The sequence below is a fragment of the Penicillium diatomitis genome (assembly GCF_028827545.1).
Source record: "Penicillium diatomitis strain IBT 30728 chromosome Unknown utg000011l_segment0_segment0, whole genome shotgun sequence".
Taxonomy (NCBI): Eukaryota; Fungi; Ascomycota; class Eurotiomycetes; order Eurotiales; family Aspergillaceae; genus Penicillium; species Penicillium diatomitis.
Genome location: NW_026623183.1, coordinates 180,056 through 197,274, shown reverse-complemented (window position 1 = coordinate 197,274; position 17,219 = coordinate 180,056). Strand labels below are relative to the sequence as shown.

Below are 17,219 nucleotides of genomic sequence, written 5' to 3'. Positions count from 1 at the left end.
GTTCTCTATGTGCTACAATGCAATTATTCATCTGTACAAGTTCGCCCTGCCCAGGGCATTCTCTCTAAATGTCGAGGTTCCCGGCTGGGCACACAATCCCGTGCTCAGAGACAGGACCGTGGATGGCGAATCATCCGGTCTGATTCTTCGAATGCACACAGAGCGCAATGCCCCCCAGGACCAGAATCAGGCCCAACCACGTCTCCTTGGCAATCACCTTGCGTTCGACATACCACTCTCCAAGAACGGTGAACAAAAAGGCACTTGAATTCGCAAGTGGAACCGTGAGAGAGAGTTCTAGATGACGAGGCGCAAACCTCGGTCAGCCACGACTACTTCCAGGGTAGCATATATGCTGGCCTCAATCCCGGGAGACCCATGATTCAGAGTCAAACTGATAGAGAAAAAATAAAAGGTAACATACCATGCTTCCCAACCAACAAGAAGAACCAAATACTCCCCGTCAAGTTAACAACCAACGGCACAGAATAAGCCGGTGTCCGAAGCAGATTGACCACCGTCCAAAAGACCGAGACCATCTTTGCTCGTAACCACGACTGCCGCGAAGGACTTTGCATCCACGCCGGCGTAGGAATATCACCATTTCTCTGCTCCTGCTCCGGCTCCTCTCCCTCCTCCCACTGACTACTCCCACTCCTCCGTCTCACTCCCTCGCCGAAATCAATCACGTCCGCATGAGGAGGCCGACCCTCGGCCTCGGAGACGGGCAACAAGTCCGGGCCCTGCTCTTCCTCCGTCCCATTTCCGGCGCGAGTGTCGGTATGTGTGCTTGATCGGCCACGGCCCAATGAGTCTCTGGAAGTTGGACCAGACAGCGAGGCTTGCTTCTGTTTCTCCTGACGCGCGTTAAAGTCCGCTGCTGCGCGCCGGATAAACGGCGTGGTGAAGCCCCATGCGACGCCGACCAGGAGGAAGGAAAGCACGTAGTTGAAGACGGACGGGGATGAGTCGGTGGGCAGTGAGGCGTCTGGATCCATTTGAAATAGCGATGGAAGATACGGGGACGATGGGTGAGGCCGGGAGAAGTGCGAGTGCGAGTGGGAGTGGGAGTGTCAGTGTGGACGTGAACGTGGATGTCGGGATCGAAGGCGAGGAGTATACGGGCGGCGATTGCGCTTTGACTGGTGTCCTGGCTCCGTTTGGGACTCGAATGGTACCACTGTCAGACTGGCATTGACACACTGCTGATTGTAATAGTAGGATGCCCGAGGCTATCTAGGTGTCCTTGTCAATGGTTATAACTTACAACAATCCTCCCCGTCCTCCATCGGGGCGTTGGTTGGCCCGAGCGTCCCGCAGAGGTGGTGGCTGTCGGAGAGTTGGAGAGGATGACGGATGTTTCTGTAGCCCAGCTCACCGAACATGGAGTATATAGTCAAAGATATGCTCGCTTTGAGGAAAACAAAAGTGTCCGAAGCCCGACAGCGGTAGTGTCCGATCGCTTACTGCAAGTGAAACCGGACCTTGTCCACTCGCATCCTCACATCTCTTTCCTGACAAATCGACTCCCATCTCAGCGCTTGAAGAGCTTCCCCGGGTGTACCTGGAAAGAGTTTCCGCTAGAAAAGAACCCCAGCGTATGATGCGGTCAACGATTGGCCCTTGCGAAGACCAAGCTTACTCCATCTCCGCCAAAATGGAATGATATCTGACGCTACCGATGCGCTGACACACTGCGGGCACTTTCAAGTTGGAGGCCGTAGCGAAGAGCAGGGGTCTCGCACAAGCTTTCGAGTCGCCAACAGCACCGTCGCCCGCGTCTCGGAGGAGGTTCTCAGCGGTAGATTTCTAAGCACTCGCGAATTGACCCGACAGGCCACGAGGCCGGGGAAGGAGAGACATGATGTGTGGAGCATCTGTGGTCTATTTAACGATGGTGTTCGTCCTCGACATTCAGGATGGAATGGCAAAGCATTACTTCCTCTTCTCTGTCGTGTCCTGACTTCAGCCTCAAGAGAACTGAATCCCCTGGGGGAACCTCTTCCATATCCACACTCTCTTCACAATGTCTATCCCTTCAGACCCCAAACTCGACGGCTTCGAAATCATCCAGGCCAACTACAAGCACATCGGGGACCATGCTATTCGGGCAGACATCTTGATCCCTCGCACGGAACACTCCGGCCCAAGACCGTTGATCGTCCGTGTTCACGGTGGGGGTCTGGTATGCATCAACAGCTCATCTGTAGCATCCGCAAGGCAAGATTGGACTAACTTTGTCCCAGATGATGGGGGATTCCTTGTACATGGACTGGTGGCCTCACTGGGTCTCCGACCTCGCTCTTCAAAAGAACGCCGTGATCATCAGTCCCAACTACCGACTGATGCCCGAAGCCACAAGCTTCGACATCTTCGCCGACATGGCCGATTTCTGGACTTGGCTGCAATCATCCCCTCTGAGAGAGATTCTCGCCGCTCACACCCCACCGACTGCGATCGACCTGAATCGTATCTTCGTGACGGGTGAATCAGCCGGTGGTCTGCTGAGCGTGCATCTGGCGCTGACGTATCCGGATCAAATTCGAGCAGCGTCGGCCGCGTACCCAGCGGTGGCGTTGAACGCAGAGACTTTTACGCAGCCGCGTGCCAACCCTCCATTCGGACTAGATATTCCCGAGACTCTGGTCCAAGGCACCCTCGACTCGATCGCGCTGGGCACCGCCGTATCATCCCTGACGTCCCAGAATCGAGTGGATTTCATGCTGGGTGCCATTCAGCATGGGTATTTGTCGAGGCTGTATGAGCGTGGCGCTGAGACTATTCCCCCCAGTGTTTTGTATCCCATCCTCAAGGTGGAACAGTCCGATTTGAAGGTCCCACGCGGTGGTCTTGTCGTGTTGCACGGTCGACATGATAGTGTGGTGCCGCTGAGAGATAGTGAACGGTTTGTGGCGCGAGCCCAGCAGGTGCTTGCGGGACGGTTGAATGAGCAAGGAAGAGGACGGGTCACGCTGGTGGTCAGGGACGGAGAGCATGGATATGATGCTCCGGCGAGGTTCGAGGAGGACTGGCTTCAGGAGGCGATGCAAGATGCTGTGAGTGCGTGGTTGCAGTGATGTTTGGGGCAGGCCTTTTGCAATGTCTTTCTTTGGTGCTGTAGGATGAGTGTCGGCAGAATGTTTGCCATTGGAGACCTTTGGTTCAAAAGAAATGAAACTGAAATCAGCGTCTCCTGCTGGATTTGAACCCAAGACCTTCCTGTCACCACAGGACCTCTCCCTGAGGTCTCTCGATGCTCAGGTACTTCCAGGATCGAGATATCTACATCCCCCAGAAGTAGAGAATACATCTGACAAAGCCCATGATTCTACAAGCACCTCCTAACCCCCCACCATCTCACATGAATATTGATGCATTGATTCTTCATACTAAGTCTAGAAATGAGATTGATCATCGTGAGACAGTTCCCATAAAAAATCATCAAAAAAATCCGCAGCTTGGTGCGTCCACCAAGCTGGCTGCCCACCCACCCAGCCAGCCAGCCCCTTGACGCCGAGGTACCCAGGGCCAAGTAGGTACCTGTGGAATGTCCTGCCCAGAAGGAATATGAGACACTGTACACGGAGTCTTTCTGGGTTCTATCGGACAAGCAAGAGAAGCCCCCCGTCGGGGGCCCCTCCCACTTCACCATAGGGACTGGCTGCTGAATGGGGATCCCATTTACTCCATCATGAAGGAGCAGTCAGCCAGAAACGGGAGCTTGACGGTGAAATAAGCTAGCATTGTGAATGTGAATTCCATCGAGCGAGACTACCTTAGGACTGACTGCACTGCTTACGACGATGGATATACTGGTCTATGTTGCTATATCACCAACACCCGTCACAACGTCCACCCTGGCACCTAGAGCGTGTTCCCTATGCATCAATGCAATCTCTCGCTTGTCCCTCCTTGTTAAATGGCTCACCATCGACTATCAATCTTGTCCCGACATCCTCGCCTACTTTGTGAGACGGCATACGACAGACACGTGTCATCACGACATACCGTTCCTACACCATGTTTGGCATCATCGTGAAGACGGAGAAAGACGCCACCAGGGAAGTCAAGGACACAGTTTGTTGCAGGAAGCCTAGAAGATGGCTTACAGAATACCTCATGGCCGTGCATCTTTAGATAGATGGTGTTACGGTGTTACAGAGCTGGTCAGCGTGGATGGCGCTTGTCTGTGAAGGAACGACAGTCACGAGACAAAGGTAAGTCTCAGTGTGGATCCAAGCACTGATGAAAATGCTAATCTAGATACCAAGCAGATTCTGAGCGCAGATATACAAGCCATGTTGCGATTTCATTGCCTTGCCTCCACGCGGGAGGACAGACTGAAAGCGGACCGAACGACTTGAGAATCTGAACTGAACGAGGTCTGCTCGATTCAGGCCCAGCAAGCCTGAATCAGTTTCAAGTCTGTTGAGGGACTCGATCACTTACATTGATGTGACACGTAGGATGCACGTTGATCGCCATATATACTCTCCCTGCTGTCAGCATGTGACGGTGGTGAGTCGGAAGATCGCATCCCCAATCGGACATGTCCACTACGCATAGACGCGGCAACCTGACCGTTCTACCATGACCGCTTCATCTGCAGCGACTCCATGTCTTCGCAGGCACTCTGTTCTGACCCTGTCTCGACTCTGACACGAACCTTGACCAAAATTCTGGCCTGGTTGCTTGGACCAAGCCCTGACCCTCGCCCGGTCTTGGCTCTCGGAATCCAATTTCCAAGAGGAGCCCCCACGGACTCCCAAAGTTTGAATGAAATAAGGTTGAACAACCCACCCGGGGGACGGCAAGTCGGCTTTGATTCGGCAGCGGCTAGAAAGAACCCTCGTCTTGGGCACCTCAGATGCCGACCATCGGAATTGAGTCTCCGACGGGCTCGACGATTGATTCACGCAAAAGCGATTACGGAAAGGCGAGCGCAGAAGGTGGACTATAGGGGGGTCCCGTCGTGTTGGGTGAATTTACACGATCAGTCATTGCACAGACTGCTAGTGGCTGGGTTTCTTGACCTCTGCAGGTCTGTCAGTCCCGGATTGACGACATCTGACTCGATTTCATGTGCTGGTTTTCATGTCACCCAGTTTTGTCCCCGGGAAAGACGGGGTTCCCCCACATCGACTGAGGGGTCTCGCGGAGGCAGGATCTGGGGAAAGTGGAGACGATCATGGAACCAGTCCGGGGCAACATGCGTACAAATATCGTGACTTTTCCCACTACTGAGTGGAGGGAGGAACTGCAGTTTGAAAGCGTTTCTCTGCAGCTTTCTACCTGAGTGCCGCCTCACCATGGCTGCTTACGAAGACCCCAACACCAAATCGCTCGATGCGCACGCCGTCTCCATGACCGAAAAGATGGAGGCCAGTGCCGTTCACATCGAGATGGGCAAGAAAGACGAGTCGAGTCTTCTTGAGAATGCCCGAATTGCCACAGAGAAAGAACACAAGATGACCCTGTGGCAGGGACTGAAACTATACCCCAAAGCCGTCGCATGGAGTCTGACCATCTCCACCTGCATTGCCATGGAGGGTTATGACGTCTGTCTTCTATCGACATTCTACAGCTTTGCTCAGTTCAACGAGAAATATGGTCAGCAATTACCGGATGGGAGCTGGCAAGTACCGGCCTCGTGGCAGTCGGGGCTGAGCAACGGTGTCAACGTGGGAGAGATCATCGGTCTGCTTCTGAATGGATTCATTTCCGAGAAGATTGGTTATCGGTATACCATTCTTGCATGTTTGCTCAGCTTGACGGGCTTCATTGCTATCTTCTTTACGGCACCGAGTGTCGAGGTGCTCTTGGTTGCGGAAATCTTGGCTGGTATTCCGTGGGGGGTGTTCCAAACTTTGACCATCACTTATGCTAGTGAGGTATGTCTCTGATCTCATTCTATCCCCCCGTCCTACTGATTGTGCACAGATCTGCACTGGTTCTTGTCTGAAGAAGCCAAAAATCTGACCGTTTCTTCTCGCTTGCAGGTCTGCCCCGTCGCTCTGCGTGGATATCTCACCACCTATGTCAACTTTTGCTGGGGCATGGGCCAGGCTGTCGGTCTCGGCGTGATCAAATCCATGGTCAATCGCACAGACGAATGGGCGTATCGAATTCCCTACGCTATTCAATGGATGTGGCCCGTCCCTCTCATGATCGCAATCTGCTTCGCCCCCGAATCCCCCCTGGTGGCTAGTCCGCAAGGGCCGACTCGACGAAGCCAAAAGGGCCCTGTTGCGTCTCACCAGCCTGAACCGCGAGACCGACTTTAACGCCGACGAGACCATCGCCATGATGGTGCACACCAACGCCCTGGAAGAGTCCATCTCCCACGACGCCACATATCTCGATTGCTTCCGAGGCACTGATCTCCGCCGGACGGAAATCATCTGCATGGTCTGGGCGATTCAGAATCTCAGCGGAAACTCTTTCTCCAGCTACTCCTCCTACTTCCTCCAGCAGGCCGGTCTACCATCAACAACCGCCTATTCATTTGCCCTCGGACAATACGGCATTAACATGGCCGGGGTCTTCGGCTCCTGGTTCCTGATGAGCGCTGGAATCGGCCGCCGATCGCTCTACCTATACGGCCTCTGCGGCCTCTTCATCATGCTCCTGGCAATGGGTCTACTCGGCCTCGTGCCCGCAGCGCACAAGACCGAAAGCGCAATGGCAACGGGAAGCATGATGATCGGCTGGGCCCTCTGCTACCAGCTCTCCGTTGGCTCAGTCTGCTACTCGCTCGTCTCGGAACTGTCCACCCGCCGATTGCAGATCAAGACCGTTGCTCTCGGCAGAATCCTCTACATCATTGCGAACATCTTCTGCAGCGTCATCACCCCGTACATGTTGAACCCGGGCGCTTGGGCATGGGGTAATTTTGCGGGCTTGTTCTGGGCAGGATGCTGCGCGATGTGCATTGTATATGTCTATTTCCGAGTCCCCGAGCCCGCGGGCCGGACTTTTGCAGAGTTGGATATGTTGTTTGAGAAGAGGGTTAGTGCGCGGAATTTCGCAAAGACCAAGGTCGATGTGTTTACGGGACATACGGAGCGGGACTTATGAGAGGACATGTAGGTATGGTTAGGGTGGAAACCAAGGTTAAGGGGGGTTTTTGGTTGGGGCTTGTCTATCAAGTTGGCGGGTGTTTATGATTTGCAGCATGCATTTATGACTGATCATGTATTATTTCAATCTTGACGTTTCAGTTTCGACTTTTGTTGATCTTGGTATCCTTGTTGAATATCATTTTGATGGACGATTGAAAAGTCCCTAGGTAAATGTATGTAGATGTAAGACTGAAGTGCATCTAACTTTGTAGTAACATTGCCAAACTGGAGCAACTTGAAAAGGTAATCCTAAGCTGCCTATATATTCCTTACGTGCTCAGTTCACATATCTTCTCCCACTCAAGAATACACTAATCACCCAGTCATTTCCCATAATCAGAATCTACCGCGCAAAAAGCAATCCAGCGCCCGCGAATGCAGAAATCACACTAATTCCCACAGGAACCAGCAATCCCGAACCTATCGCCCTCCCCGGCACAGCAGCATTATGTTTACTTGTGCTCGTGGTCGTCGCGGTGGGCATATGGAAACCGATGCCCGTCCCCGTGTACGAATGGCTCGAAGACAAGATGGACGAGGAGGCGATTCCCCCCGGACGCTCAGGCACCACCGTCCCCGTCTGCGCGACTGTGACCGCGTCGACGAATTTCCAAGTGGGCGTGGCGGTGGAATTGGCGGGGCTGATCTCGACGACGTTGGAGTCCTGGCTGTTGAAGTTGGTCTTGGCGATGGCGATTTCTTTGCGCTCGAGATCATAGACCACGTATGCTGAGCGGAGGAAAGTGTCGCCGAACAGAATCTGGTTGTTGTTGGGGGCGGGGGCAATGCCGAAGGAGCATGCTGGGTGCCCGTTTTTGAATCTCTGCTGAGTTCCCATGGAATCGACAAAGGGGAAGACCATTTCGGAGAAGAGCACGGAGATGACGGGGCCGTTGGGCCCCCCGAAGCCAAAGTCCAGAGTGCCGTTGTACTGGTTGACATCGTTGCAGTCGACGAAGCCCGTGTCGGAGCCCTCGTAGGAGACGACGTTGGCGAAGGAGGCGAGTTCGTCGTAGAGATCTTGGGGCACGTAGGTGAGGGTTGTGCCGGAGTCGAGCACGGCGGGGAGGGCGAAGGATTTGGAGGTGAGGAGTTTGTTGCCGTGCGTGGGATCGGTCACGGAGAGTGAGGTCCACGCGACGGTCATGGAGGTGATACGGCCTGATTGGGCGTCTGGTTGGACTTTCATGGCGACGAGATCGCCGTGGAATTTGGCAGTGTCGTAGCCGCCGAAAAGGACGTTGCCGGTCTGGGCGTCTGTGGAGGGTTTTCCTTCATTAGTCTGATCATGATTTGTTTCTCCCGGGATGCCAGTATAAAGAGTCACATTGGGGAGGGGAGAATCCTCCGAGCAAAGAGACAACTCACTGATATCATTCAGCCACAGACTGTACGAGCGAGACTTGATAAGTCCTTGCTCAACCATCCTGTCGACCAGGTTCTTATAGGGCTTGCTGCCATAGGCAGCGATGGACTCGTCCGATTCAAATCCAATGCCCATCACACCAGTACCGATGTCCTTGACTCGCGTCGCCACAGCAAGAGTCATACCTTGGACTCTGACACCGCCGATGGAGAAGTCGTCCCTGACATAGTCTCCCTCGACGCCGGAGCCGTCCACATAGCCGATGGTGAAACCGTTACGGTCCAGAACCGTGCTAGTCGATGAACTCATTTCGTCATCTAGATGATCCAACATCCGACGTCAGTCACAGCTATCCTTCAACGTACAATACACGAAACATCCAGCCAGCCATATTGAAGGAATATGAGTCTCTGAGCTCGCTCCGAACCCAATTTGGAACGAGAAGAAAACTCACAGGAACCACCCAGACATTGATCACCAAGTTCCAGACAAGGCCACTTGCCCATCATCCAGATATCACTACTGCCCGTGTCGATCTGCAGCTGCACGAGCTGTCCCGGCGTGCCCACCGTCGCATTGATCCAGAACATGCCGTCGTAGTAATCATTTCTGAGGTTGGCCGTGATCGTGTCACGCTTGACGATCGAGCGACGTTCATTTCGATAGATTGGCAGTGATACCACCTGCGGCTCGGCGACTACCGGTGTGGCTGTGAGGAGAGCGCACTGAGCGAGCAGGAGGAGCTGTGTGCAGCTGTGGGGGATCGACGCAGTCCACCACGCCATGATGTCGGGGAATAGTAGATGAACAAGATTTCCGAACCGAAAGAGTTCTCTGCGCAAAGTGTGGCGCTGCAGTTGCTTAAACTTTCTTATGCTCGACTTTGCAACTTCCCCCGATGTGGCTGCCGATCTCTTCAAGCTGTACAAGTATGGAAAATCCAAACCCCAAAAGAACCCCGATAGCCGTCTACCTGTTCATGCAATGCTAGAAAACGAGCAACTTCACTGAAGAAGGAAACGAGGAGAAATGACCTGTCTCCCGTGAGTCAGATTGCGGCTGAAATATTTACAGAGACCCCGGCCCAGAAAAAATCCAGGAGGTCGTTAAGCGCCCGGCTCCAAAGATGCAGCCTGCGATGGGTTTTCGGACCAGCGGCGGTGCCCCGGTCGCTAATTACGAAGCGACCAGAGCGTACCTTGAAACATTGTGTGGTGAACCACTCAGACTCCTCGTCCTGGGGACTCCTGAGACTAGCAAATCGGTCAGCGGGGGGGCCACGATCTCATGGTGCCCAATGAGACGGCCCACGAACCGGAGGCTTGTCTCTCTTGGCCATGTTTCCGACGCAGAGGGTCCAGTCATCCAGCTGGTCTCAGAAGAGAGAGAGAGAGAGAGAGTGCGAGAGAAGGAGAAAATTGGGGGCGGTTTCGGTTCGGATTTGGTCTCCACCGAGTGGGTCGGGCCGGTAGCCGTGTTGCAAAGAAAAGAGATCAGATTCACGGTACAATCCACTTTACTCTGCGGAGTTTTTTCGTTGTGAACGGATCGAAATTGAGTCAAGACTCCGATCATCCGATGGAGATCTACAGAACTACAGAGTCCGGTCTATTGATACAACTCTGCTAATGATGTCGCCGTGGTCGGATCTCACTTGGTATCTTGTATGGTGGTGGAGTGAAGGTCTTCTGCTGGGTACATCAGTAGACTTCTCGAATCAGGTAATCGCAGTACCATGGCTTTTACAATGCACTTTAGTCGGTAGACAAGACTCTTGACACCATGACTCGGTTGCGCTCACTGCCGCCGATACAAGGCTGCAACAAAGATTCACCCTTGCTACCAACTACACGCCCGCTGGCGGATCGCGATTGCCCATCTAGCGTTCCACAATGCTACTCGGGATGTCAATCGGGTCGATCAAAGACGCACAGACAGTACATTCATATATTGTATAAACATCGACCGAGTCTCGGCCCTTTCTCCTGCTCCCAAACAAATTGGTTTTCCTGCTGACCGGAACTGAATATCTACTTGACCACTCCCCTCAGTCCAGCTGGAGACAATCGCCAGGTGAAATCGTCCGATTCTGCTCCTGGAATCATCAGATCGAACTGCGGACGCTCGGAAATAGTCTGCGCGAAAATGTTCACTCCGAGAAGAAGCAGACGGCGCATGGCCGAGGTTCTCATGCATCGTACTTGAGAGCACGCGGCGCCACATCTGCAGTGCCAAGTACGACATTAACCACCGGCTCCGGATAGTGCATACGAATGTATTCGGCCACCAGATCATGGCCATTAGTGACACCACCTAGTAACGCCGACCTCGAATGATTAGAGCTTGCCAGAAAATGTCATGGGGAAGCAAGCCAGAAAAGCAGCGCGCAAATAATGTACGTACCAGACATCCAGAGATTCCCATCGCGAGTCACTCGCAACGTCTCATCCCAGACCTTGGCTTCCGGAAACGCCTTTTTCACATTCTCAATTAGGAACCGAGGCGCCGTGGCGACACGGCCCTTGGTGATACCGGCATGTGCGGCGACCAGAGCCCCCGTGCACACGGTCATGATCGTGGTCCCAGCCGAATTGTGCTGGCGAGTATACTCCAAGTACTCCTCGGCGGGCGGCATGACGCGCGGAGGAGGACCAGGCACGAAGAGGATATCCAGCGCACCGGGAGCGACGGCCGCGTCTTCGAGGGAGTGGGTGACTTGGATGGAGAGTTGGCAGGTAACCGGCGCATGCGTATTGGGTCCCTCGCGCGTGATATAGTAGATCTTACAGGGACGGCCCATGTCCAGAATCTCCTGAGGCATGTTGATATCCGCGAGCCATTCGGGACTCGTCATGAACAGCAGATCCAAGGCTGCCAGGTCCAACAACTGCACGCAGTTGACCAGCAGCACCCCAATGCGGAGAGGCTGAGGGGCAACTTGGCTCGTCGTCATTGGGTCTGGAGTTTGTGTAGAAAACAAAAAGAGGTGAATCGTCGTGTGAAGTGAAATGATACGAGAAATTTTTGAGTCGGGGTTTCTGAAAGCAAGAGTGATAGCCAAGCTGGGAGGGTAATTGGAGCGAAAAAGAGGGTGATGAGTTTGGAGTGGTGTTGAACAGTCGATGAAGACGAGTCTCTATTTATCGACTGTGCACCCATGGCCCCCACTGAATTACGACCCCTCGATTTGCGTAGGAGGCTGCAACACTATAAGCACTATTTATGCAGTCATGGCGCCCAGTGAAGAAGTAGCAAGTTTCAGGTCATGCTATCCGGCTTCACTTGCTCCATAGCAAAGTCCGCTCCCTCATTCTCACCTTTTTTTCGGAAAGTCGGTGTCGCCCGTTGCAAATGGATACTGAGAGACATGTCTGACAGTTGGGGGAGCATGGCTTTAGGTGGGATCGGCCTACATCCATTGTCCCTTGGGGATCTTTCCTGGCCGGATTCCCGTTCTCTTCGACTTGGAGGCTTTTCTCCGAGTCTCCGGGAACTCCAACTGACCTGCATCTCTTCGTCAACAGACAGCAATCTCTGTACGACGAGGCGGTGATCATGCTCGATCGGCCGGACCGATTCCACCAACCATTGCGCATTCGATCCAGGACCACCTCTTTTTCTCTCATACCTTCTCAAAGTCGGTGAACTGTCGCGCAATCTGCGCAATTGAGCGCATCGCATGGTCGACAGTCATACCCTCCTTCTCCAGGGCCTTTGTCTTCCCATCGAAATAACATCCGCCGATGTCTCGTTCATGGACAAATCGAAGGCCGCTGGCTGTGACACCCGACATTTGTCAACGCATTGAGAACTTCGGTCATACAGCGTGAAAGGACCAAGAACGGACTCCTTCTCTCTTGTCAACCGGCCCAAGTCGCTTTTCCCTCGCCAATGACGGGGGGACGGCTGCCAAATCACGGGGATCTGCGTTTCTGCAGCGCCCATCGTCGGAGTCGTCGCCGATCATCTTGTCTGCTTCCGCTGCAATCATCGTCAGGCAACGCTTTGATTCTGCAGCCAAGTTATCGGCTGGCCACATCCGACCCAGGTCTGCCTGATCGTCTGTTGGAAGTTCCGGCGCTGGTACAGTCATCACTCATGTGAACTAGAGCATAGATGTTTCTGCAGAACCAGAACGGGAGCGCCATTCCGCCCTCTCGCCATTAGGCTTTGCCATTAGGCTTTTGAGGGGAATTTCACATCTCCCAAGGTGGCTGCGATGGGCCATGGAGGACTGCACTGATGCACTCGGGTTTACCCCGACGATACCGGACCGGTCTCTCCTTCGATGCTTCACCGAGTCCACAACTTTCCAATAGTACTTAGTTACTACTTACTGCCTAGGCAGTAGGCACTCTGAGTCATATTCATACGGTCGTTGACTCCTCGTCGGCTGCAATACCAGTGTAGCTGTCGGGTCCCATGACGAGGAAAGCCAAGTTACTGGCCAACGTTGTTCTCTGAAAAGACCGTTGTTGAGGGAGAAAAGTCCATCACAATAAGATACCCTCGTCTCCTCCAGTTAACACCTGTTTTGTCAGGACAAACCCCAATGGAATGTTAAGGAGAATATTCCACACAGGAGCCCAGGACACACATCCTGATAATGAGACTGGTTCCAGTGCGATCTGATTTATGCCACACGTTTACTTGGAACCCAACGTCGATGACTGGAACTGGGACTTGATGCCGTACTGCTCAGTGCTTACATACTTGAGTGACAACAGCCTAGGACCAGGAATGCAAGCTTCCTCTTCAGCAATGGCAGTGGTCGTTCTCGTTCGCCGTAGTGTAGGCAGTGACACGAGTCAGCTGCGGCTCCCTTAAGTTCCAAAGTGGAATCTCCGAGTGGGTCACTCCTTATCGCCGCCCCCCCCCCAGAAGAACTCCACCTCATCAACTTTCACGCATCATCATCGCAACCCATCCAGGATCTCAAGGACGATGTCATCAAGAAAGCCTACCCCTGCATATGTGTCCAATGGACAGACTCTTTCGAAGTATGTAAGCCTCATGTCATCTGTATCTGGCGGAATGCGTCGCGTCAAGGAACCCCCAACTCAACTGACAACTTCATTGCGACGCAAAGCCTTCCCTTGTCCGTTCGACTGAATCGGTTCGCCGAGAGCGTCTACATCTTCCTGGGCTTATATGTCGTGAGCCTCTTTGCGGTATGTACAATTCTCCGGGATCTTGACCGGCGACAGCCTCAACCTCAACAATGTGCCGTGGTAGTGTGGGTCGCGAAGCTATACCACTGATGCTGATGATTTCCCCTCCATCGACAGTTCGACTCCAACGCCGCGGCTCAAAGCTCGCAATTCAACATTCGCAATAGAAACACGGCTTCTGGGTCGACATCCAGTTGGACGGCCCGGGGCAGTTCATCAGGAGCCGCGGGGCGTCGTGGAGGAAATCCCGGTGGTCCACGTCTCGGTCGTGTGGATGATATTCGGGGTCCGGAGTGCAAGAGCTGTCAGTGATCTGGATTGCAAAGAATAATCCGACATGGCAAGCGGGTGGTGCAAAAGTGTGGATTGAGGGATACAGGGGAGGATGATCTCCGTCTTGGAAAGACTCGATGATACAACTTCAGAGCAGGTAGCTTCCTTGTGGCGTGATTTATATGGCAATGACATACGCTCCACTGCTCTGATGTACGATTGCAACATTCTGGAGTATGTGGAAATCACTCAAATCAATCACTCAGTGGGCCGAGTCTCCCGTCACTCTCCTGACTCGATCTGATTAGATCAAGCTTTGATAACAAGATCTGCGGCGCCGGGTACTACAAATCAAACGACAAGTCAGCCATAGGGCTCCTCGAGTGCCCTCTAGCACCCGTCAATTATCCCATCAGTCTGACACAGACTCATATTGCTTCATCACAGATCATACGACCGCGTTCCATACTTTCTAAGTTCGTATCTGCCGCTTCTCAAGGGCAAGCGGATAACCGAGGTCAACTCCCCCGCTCAGTGGATATAGCGCTGTAAAATCTTCACGTGATGTTTCCCCCCCCCTCTCAATCTTTTGTCGCGACTCAGATCGTAATTGCAGCTGATGATATCCCATTGATACCACTTTGTCATCTACCATATTCCAAGAGCGAAAGAAAAAAAAAACGCACAGGCACAGGAAGAAAGCACAATAGCAAGCCAGGTCACAATCATCTCCATCCAGCAAGAGATATCCCCCCTCCACAAAAACAAAATGTCAACTATCCCAGCCACCAATGCCGAATGGGCAAAGGCAATCTCATCACTCTCCGCACAATTGCCCGGCGCTGTGACTATCGCACCAGCCAACTCGGCACATATTCCATCCATGATCGACCACACTCTCCTCAAGCAACCAATTGAGCCTCAGCAGATCGACCAACTCTGCCTCGAAGCTCGAGAGCACAACTTTGCGACGGTCTGCGTGCGCGTGGGTGATGTCGCTCAAGCCGTTGCCAATCTCAAAGATCTGCCCAATGTTGGCGTTGCGTGTGTGGTTGGGTTCCACGAGGGAACCTACGAGATGGAGTACAAAGTGACCGAGGCCCGTGAAGCGGTGGCCCGGGGGGCGAGCGAACTGGACATGGTGATTGATTATCCCAAGGTGAAACAGGGCGAGTACTCTGCGGTGTATGAGGATGTCCTGGCTGTGCGTCGGGCTGCGCCGCTGCCGGTGCTTCTGAAGGCCATTCTGGAAACTTCGGAGCTTGAGCGGGAGGAGGTGATTGCTGCCACTTTGATCTGCTGTTTGGCTGGTGTAGATTTTGTCAAGGTGAGTTTGGGGAGAGATGTACTCTCTCACATCGAAGGAGTGAAGAAGAGAAGAACAAGACCGGCATGGATGAGATACGCCGATAGCTTAAAAAAGGAAAGAAAGGAAAAGGAAAAGAAAAGAAAAAGAAGACTACAGCATGAGATATCCCTTCCAACTAACATTTTTCCCTACAGACCAGCACCGGGTTCAAAGGCCCCGCCACTGAAGATGTCGTTTCCTTGATGCGCACCGTCTCTCAAGCAGCCGGATTTCCCAACGTCCAAGTCAAGGCAAGCGGTGGTGTTCGCACTGCGTCAGACTGTTTGCGCATGGTTCAGGCCGGAGCGACGAGGATTGGAGCGAGCGCCGGTGTCAACATTGTCCGCGAATTGGCCAGCGGAAAAGCTCCGTCAGAATCTACAGGCGGAGACGGATATTAAAATGGGTGGACAATGAGGCAGAGTTTTTTTTTCCCCCTTCCCCCTTCCCCCGATCAGGTTCTGGGTATTTCTGGTTATTTACCTATGTTTGATGAGCCCATGACTCGAGGGCTAGTCTCCAAGGCGAGGATTCTATATCTCTTCTTACGAGCTGTTGAAGATTAGTTCAATGGACGACCTTTTCCCGAAAATCGACCTTCACGCGTCACACAATTCATGTCCTTGGAATGCACCTGCGCTCTGTGTTATTCAACATTGAATCCCAGATCCATCGCCTGGGAGAGGTCCGCTTGCATCGAGGGCAAGCTGACTCTGGAAGCTCGGCACCGCGAGTCAGGACAAGCTGGTACTGTAATTTCCCAATCCACAAGTCTCCTCCCCGAGAGCCCAAGAAGCACAAGTACGATTATAGTTGCGGCCCATAGAGCTCTCGTATCTTTGCCATTCGGCGAGTTACCACCGCTGACTGGCACGGACAGTCTCCAGCATGTCGCATACGTAACAGCCTCCCAATATCAAAATCAATGGATCCAGCTTACCTATGGTGGTGGAGCATGACTCACAGTCTCCGCTCGACGCACATGTCAGTATGCAGTGCCTATATAAACATGCCCTTTTCGCTGAATCAATTCGCTACCTGGACACCGGGGCCAGTGAGCCCCCCTCCACAAGGTGGCGATATGCCAACCAGACCCAATCCATACCTTCGGGGGGAGGAGCAATGGTCATGGTGACCACCCCATCAACACGCGTGGCTTGAACACGAGCACATGACACACGACACTGACTCGCGATTGTCAAGTTTCGACCATGGACGAAGGTAGCTTTCTGGTCCGGCGAGAATCAATCGCCTCTTGGGAAGGGTGTCCTCTGTCCAAGCCCCAAGGTGCTGTCGGACTCACAGCACGAATGTCACAGACTTTGTCAAGAGGTCTAAGAATCAAAGGACCCCACGGTAGAGGGACGGGACGGACATGTGGCACCTGTGGTCAGGTGGGAATCATCTTGTGCACATTCGAGGTAAAGATCGACACTGACGTCTTGTCATGGTCGTCAGTTCATGAACATCTTGCTGATGTGCGGATCCAGACTGTGGTGGGGATGAAGTCGGTTCCATATATCATACAGCACGGGGAACCTGGTTGCGTCTGGTGTGTCTCCGTGTGAAAGGCTACGAGGAAGTGCCTTGTGTGCTTATTCACTCATCCAGGAAGCAGAACGACGGTGAGATCTTTTTTTTTTTTTCACAATGACAGTCCAAGTGCACAGTAGTACGTTGTATCAAGCCAACACCATAAGCGTGACATCTGACCCCTCGTAGATACTAGACGGATAGTGTATATCACACTTGCCCTGTATGGTCGCAGGCGTCAAACCCATGGATCCGGCGCAAAAAGAACTTCCTCTTCGAGTAGCGATGAGCTGTCCACAACGCAGGACAATCAACGCTGAACAGTAACATGAATCCAAGCCCACCGCACCGCATCACCCCCTCCTCCCGAGTCCCCAGTATAAGCGAACGATGGGAGAACACCCAAG

General features: G+C 53.2%; 7 protein-coding genes across 7 annotated transcripts; 4 read left to right on the top strand and 3 right to left on the bottom strand.

Annotated features, from left to right (window-relative positions):
* Positions 1-130: 130 nt before the first annotated feature.
* Positions 131-998, bottom strand: N7539_007756 (uncharacterized protein; the record flags this gene model as incomplete). Its single annotated transcript, XM_056937357.1, has 2 exons — positions 131-297; positions 425-998. The coding sequence occupies 2 exons, from the start codon at positions 996-998 to the stop codon at positions 131-133; spliced, it is 741 nt and encodes a 246-aa protein (XP_056787222.1).
* Positions 999-1,009: 11 nt separating this feature from the next.
* N7539_007755 (uncharacterized protein) lies at positions 1,010-1,198 on the top strand (the record flags this gene model as incomplete). Its single annotated transcript, XM_056937356.1, has 1 exon — positions 1,010-1,198. One exon carries the CDS (start codon positions 1,010-1,012, stop codon positions 1,196-1,198), a length of 189 nt encoding a protein of 62 aa, XP_056787221.1.
* Positions 1,199-2,026: 828 nt separating this feature from the next.
* Positions 2,027-3,077, top strand: N7539_007754 (uncharacterized protein; the record flags this gene model as incomplete). Its single annotated transcript, XM_056937355.1, has 2 exons — positions 2,027-2,185; positions 2,247-3,077. The coding sequence occupies 2 exons, from the start codon at positions 2,027-2,029 to the stop codon at positions 3,075-3,077; spliced, it is 990 nt and encodes a 329-aa protein (XP_056787220.1).
* Positions 3,078-5,309: 2,232 nt separating this feature from the next.
* Positions 5,310-7,077, top strand: N7539_007753 (General alpha-glucoside permease; the record flags this gene model as incomplete). Its single annotated transcript, XM_056937354.1, has 3 exons — positions 5,310-5,886; positions 5,941-6,155; positions 6,217-7,077. 3 exons carry the CDS (start codon positions 5,310-5,312, stop codon positions 7,075-7,077), a joined length of 1,653 nt encoding a protein of 550 aa, XP_056787219.1.
* A 387-nt stretch (positions 7,078-7,464) lies between these two features.
* On the bottom strand, positions 7,465-9,272 carry N7539_007752 (pepsin-like aspartic protease; the record flags this gene model as incomplete). The annotated part of the gene is made up of 2 exons (XM_056937353.1): positions 7,465-8,804; positions 8,942-9,272. 2 exons carry the CDS (start codon positions 9,270-9,272, stop codon positions 7,465-7,467), a joined length of 1,671 nt encoding a protein of 556 aa, XP_056787218.1.
* Positions 9,273-10,675: 1,403 nt separating this feature from the next.
* N7539_007751 (uncharacterized protein) lies at positions 10,676-11,440 on the bottom strand (the record flags this gene model as incomplete). Its single annotated transcript, XM_056937352.1, has 2 exons — positions 10,676-10,800; positions 10,891-11,440. 2 exons carry the CDS (start codon positions 11,438-11,440, stop codon positions 10,676-10,678), a joined length of 675 nt encoding a protein of 224 aa, XP_056787217.1.
* Positions 11,441-14,700: 3,260 nt separating this feature from the next.
* Positions 14,701-15,680, top strand: N7539_007750 (2-deoxyribose-5-phosphate aldolase; the record flags this gene model as incomplete). Its single annotated transcript, XM_056937351.1, has 2 exons — positions 14,701-15,258; positions 15,435-15,680. The coding sequence occupies 2 exons, from the start codon at positions 14,701-14,703 to the stop codon at positions 15,678-15,680; spliced, it is 804 nt and encodes a 267-aa protein (XP_056787216.1).
* Between the last annotated feature and the right edge of the window lie 1,539 nt (positions 15,681-17,219).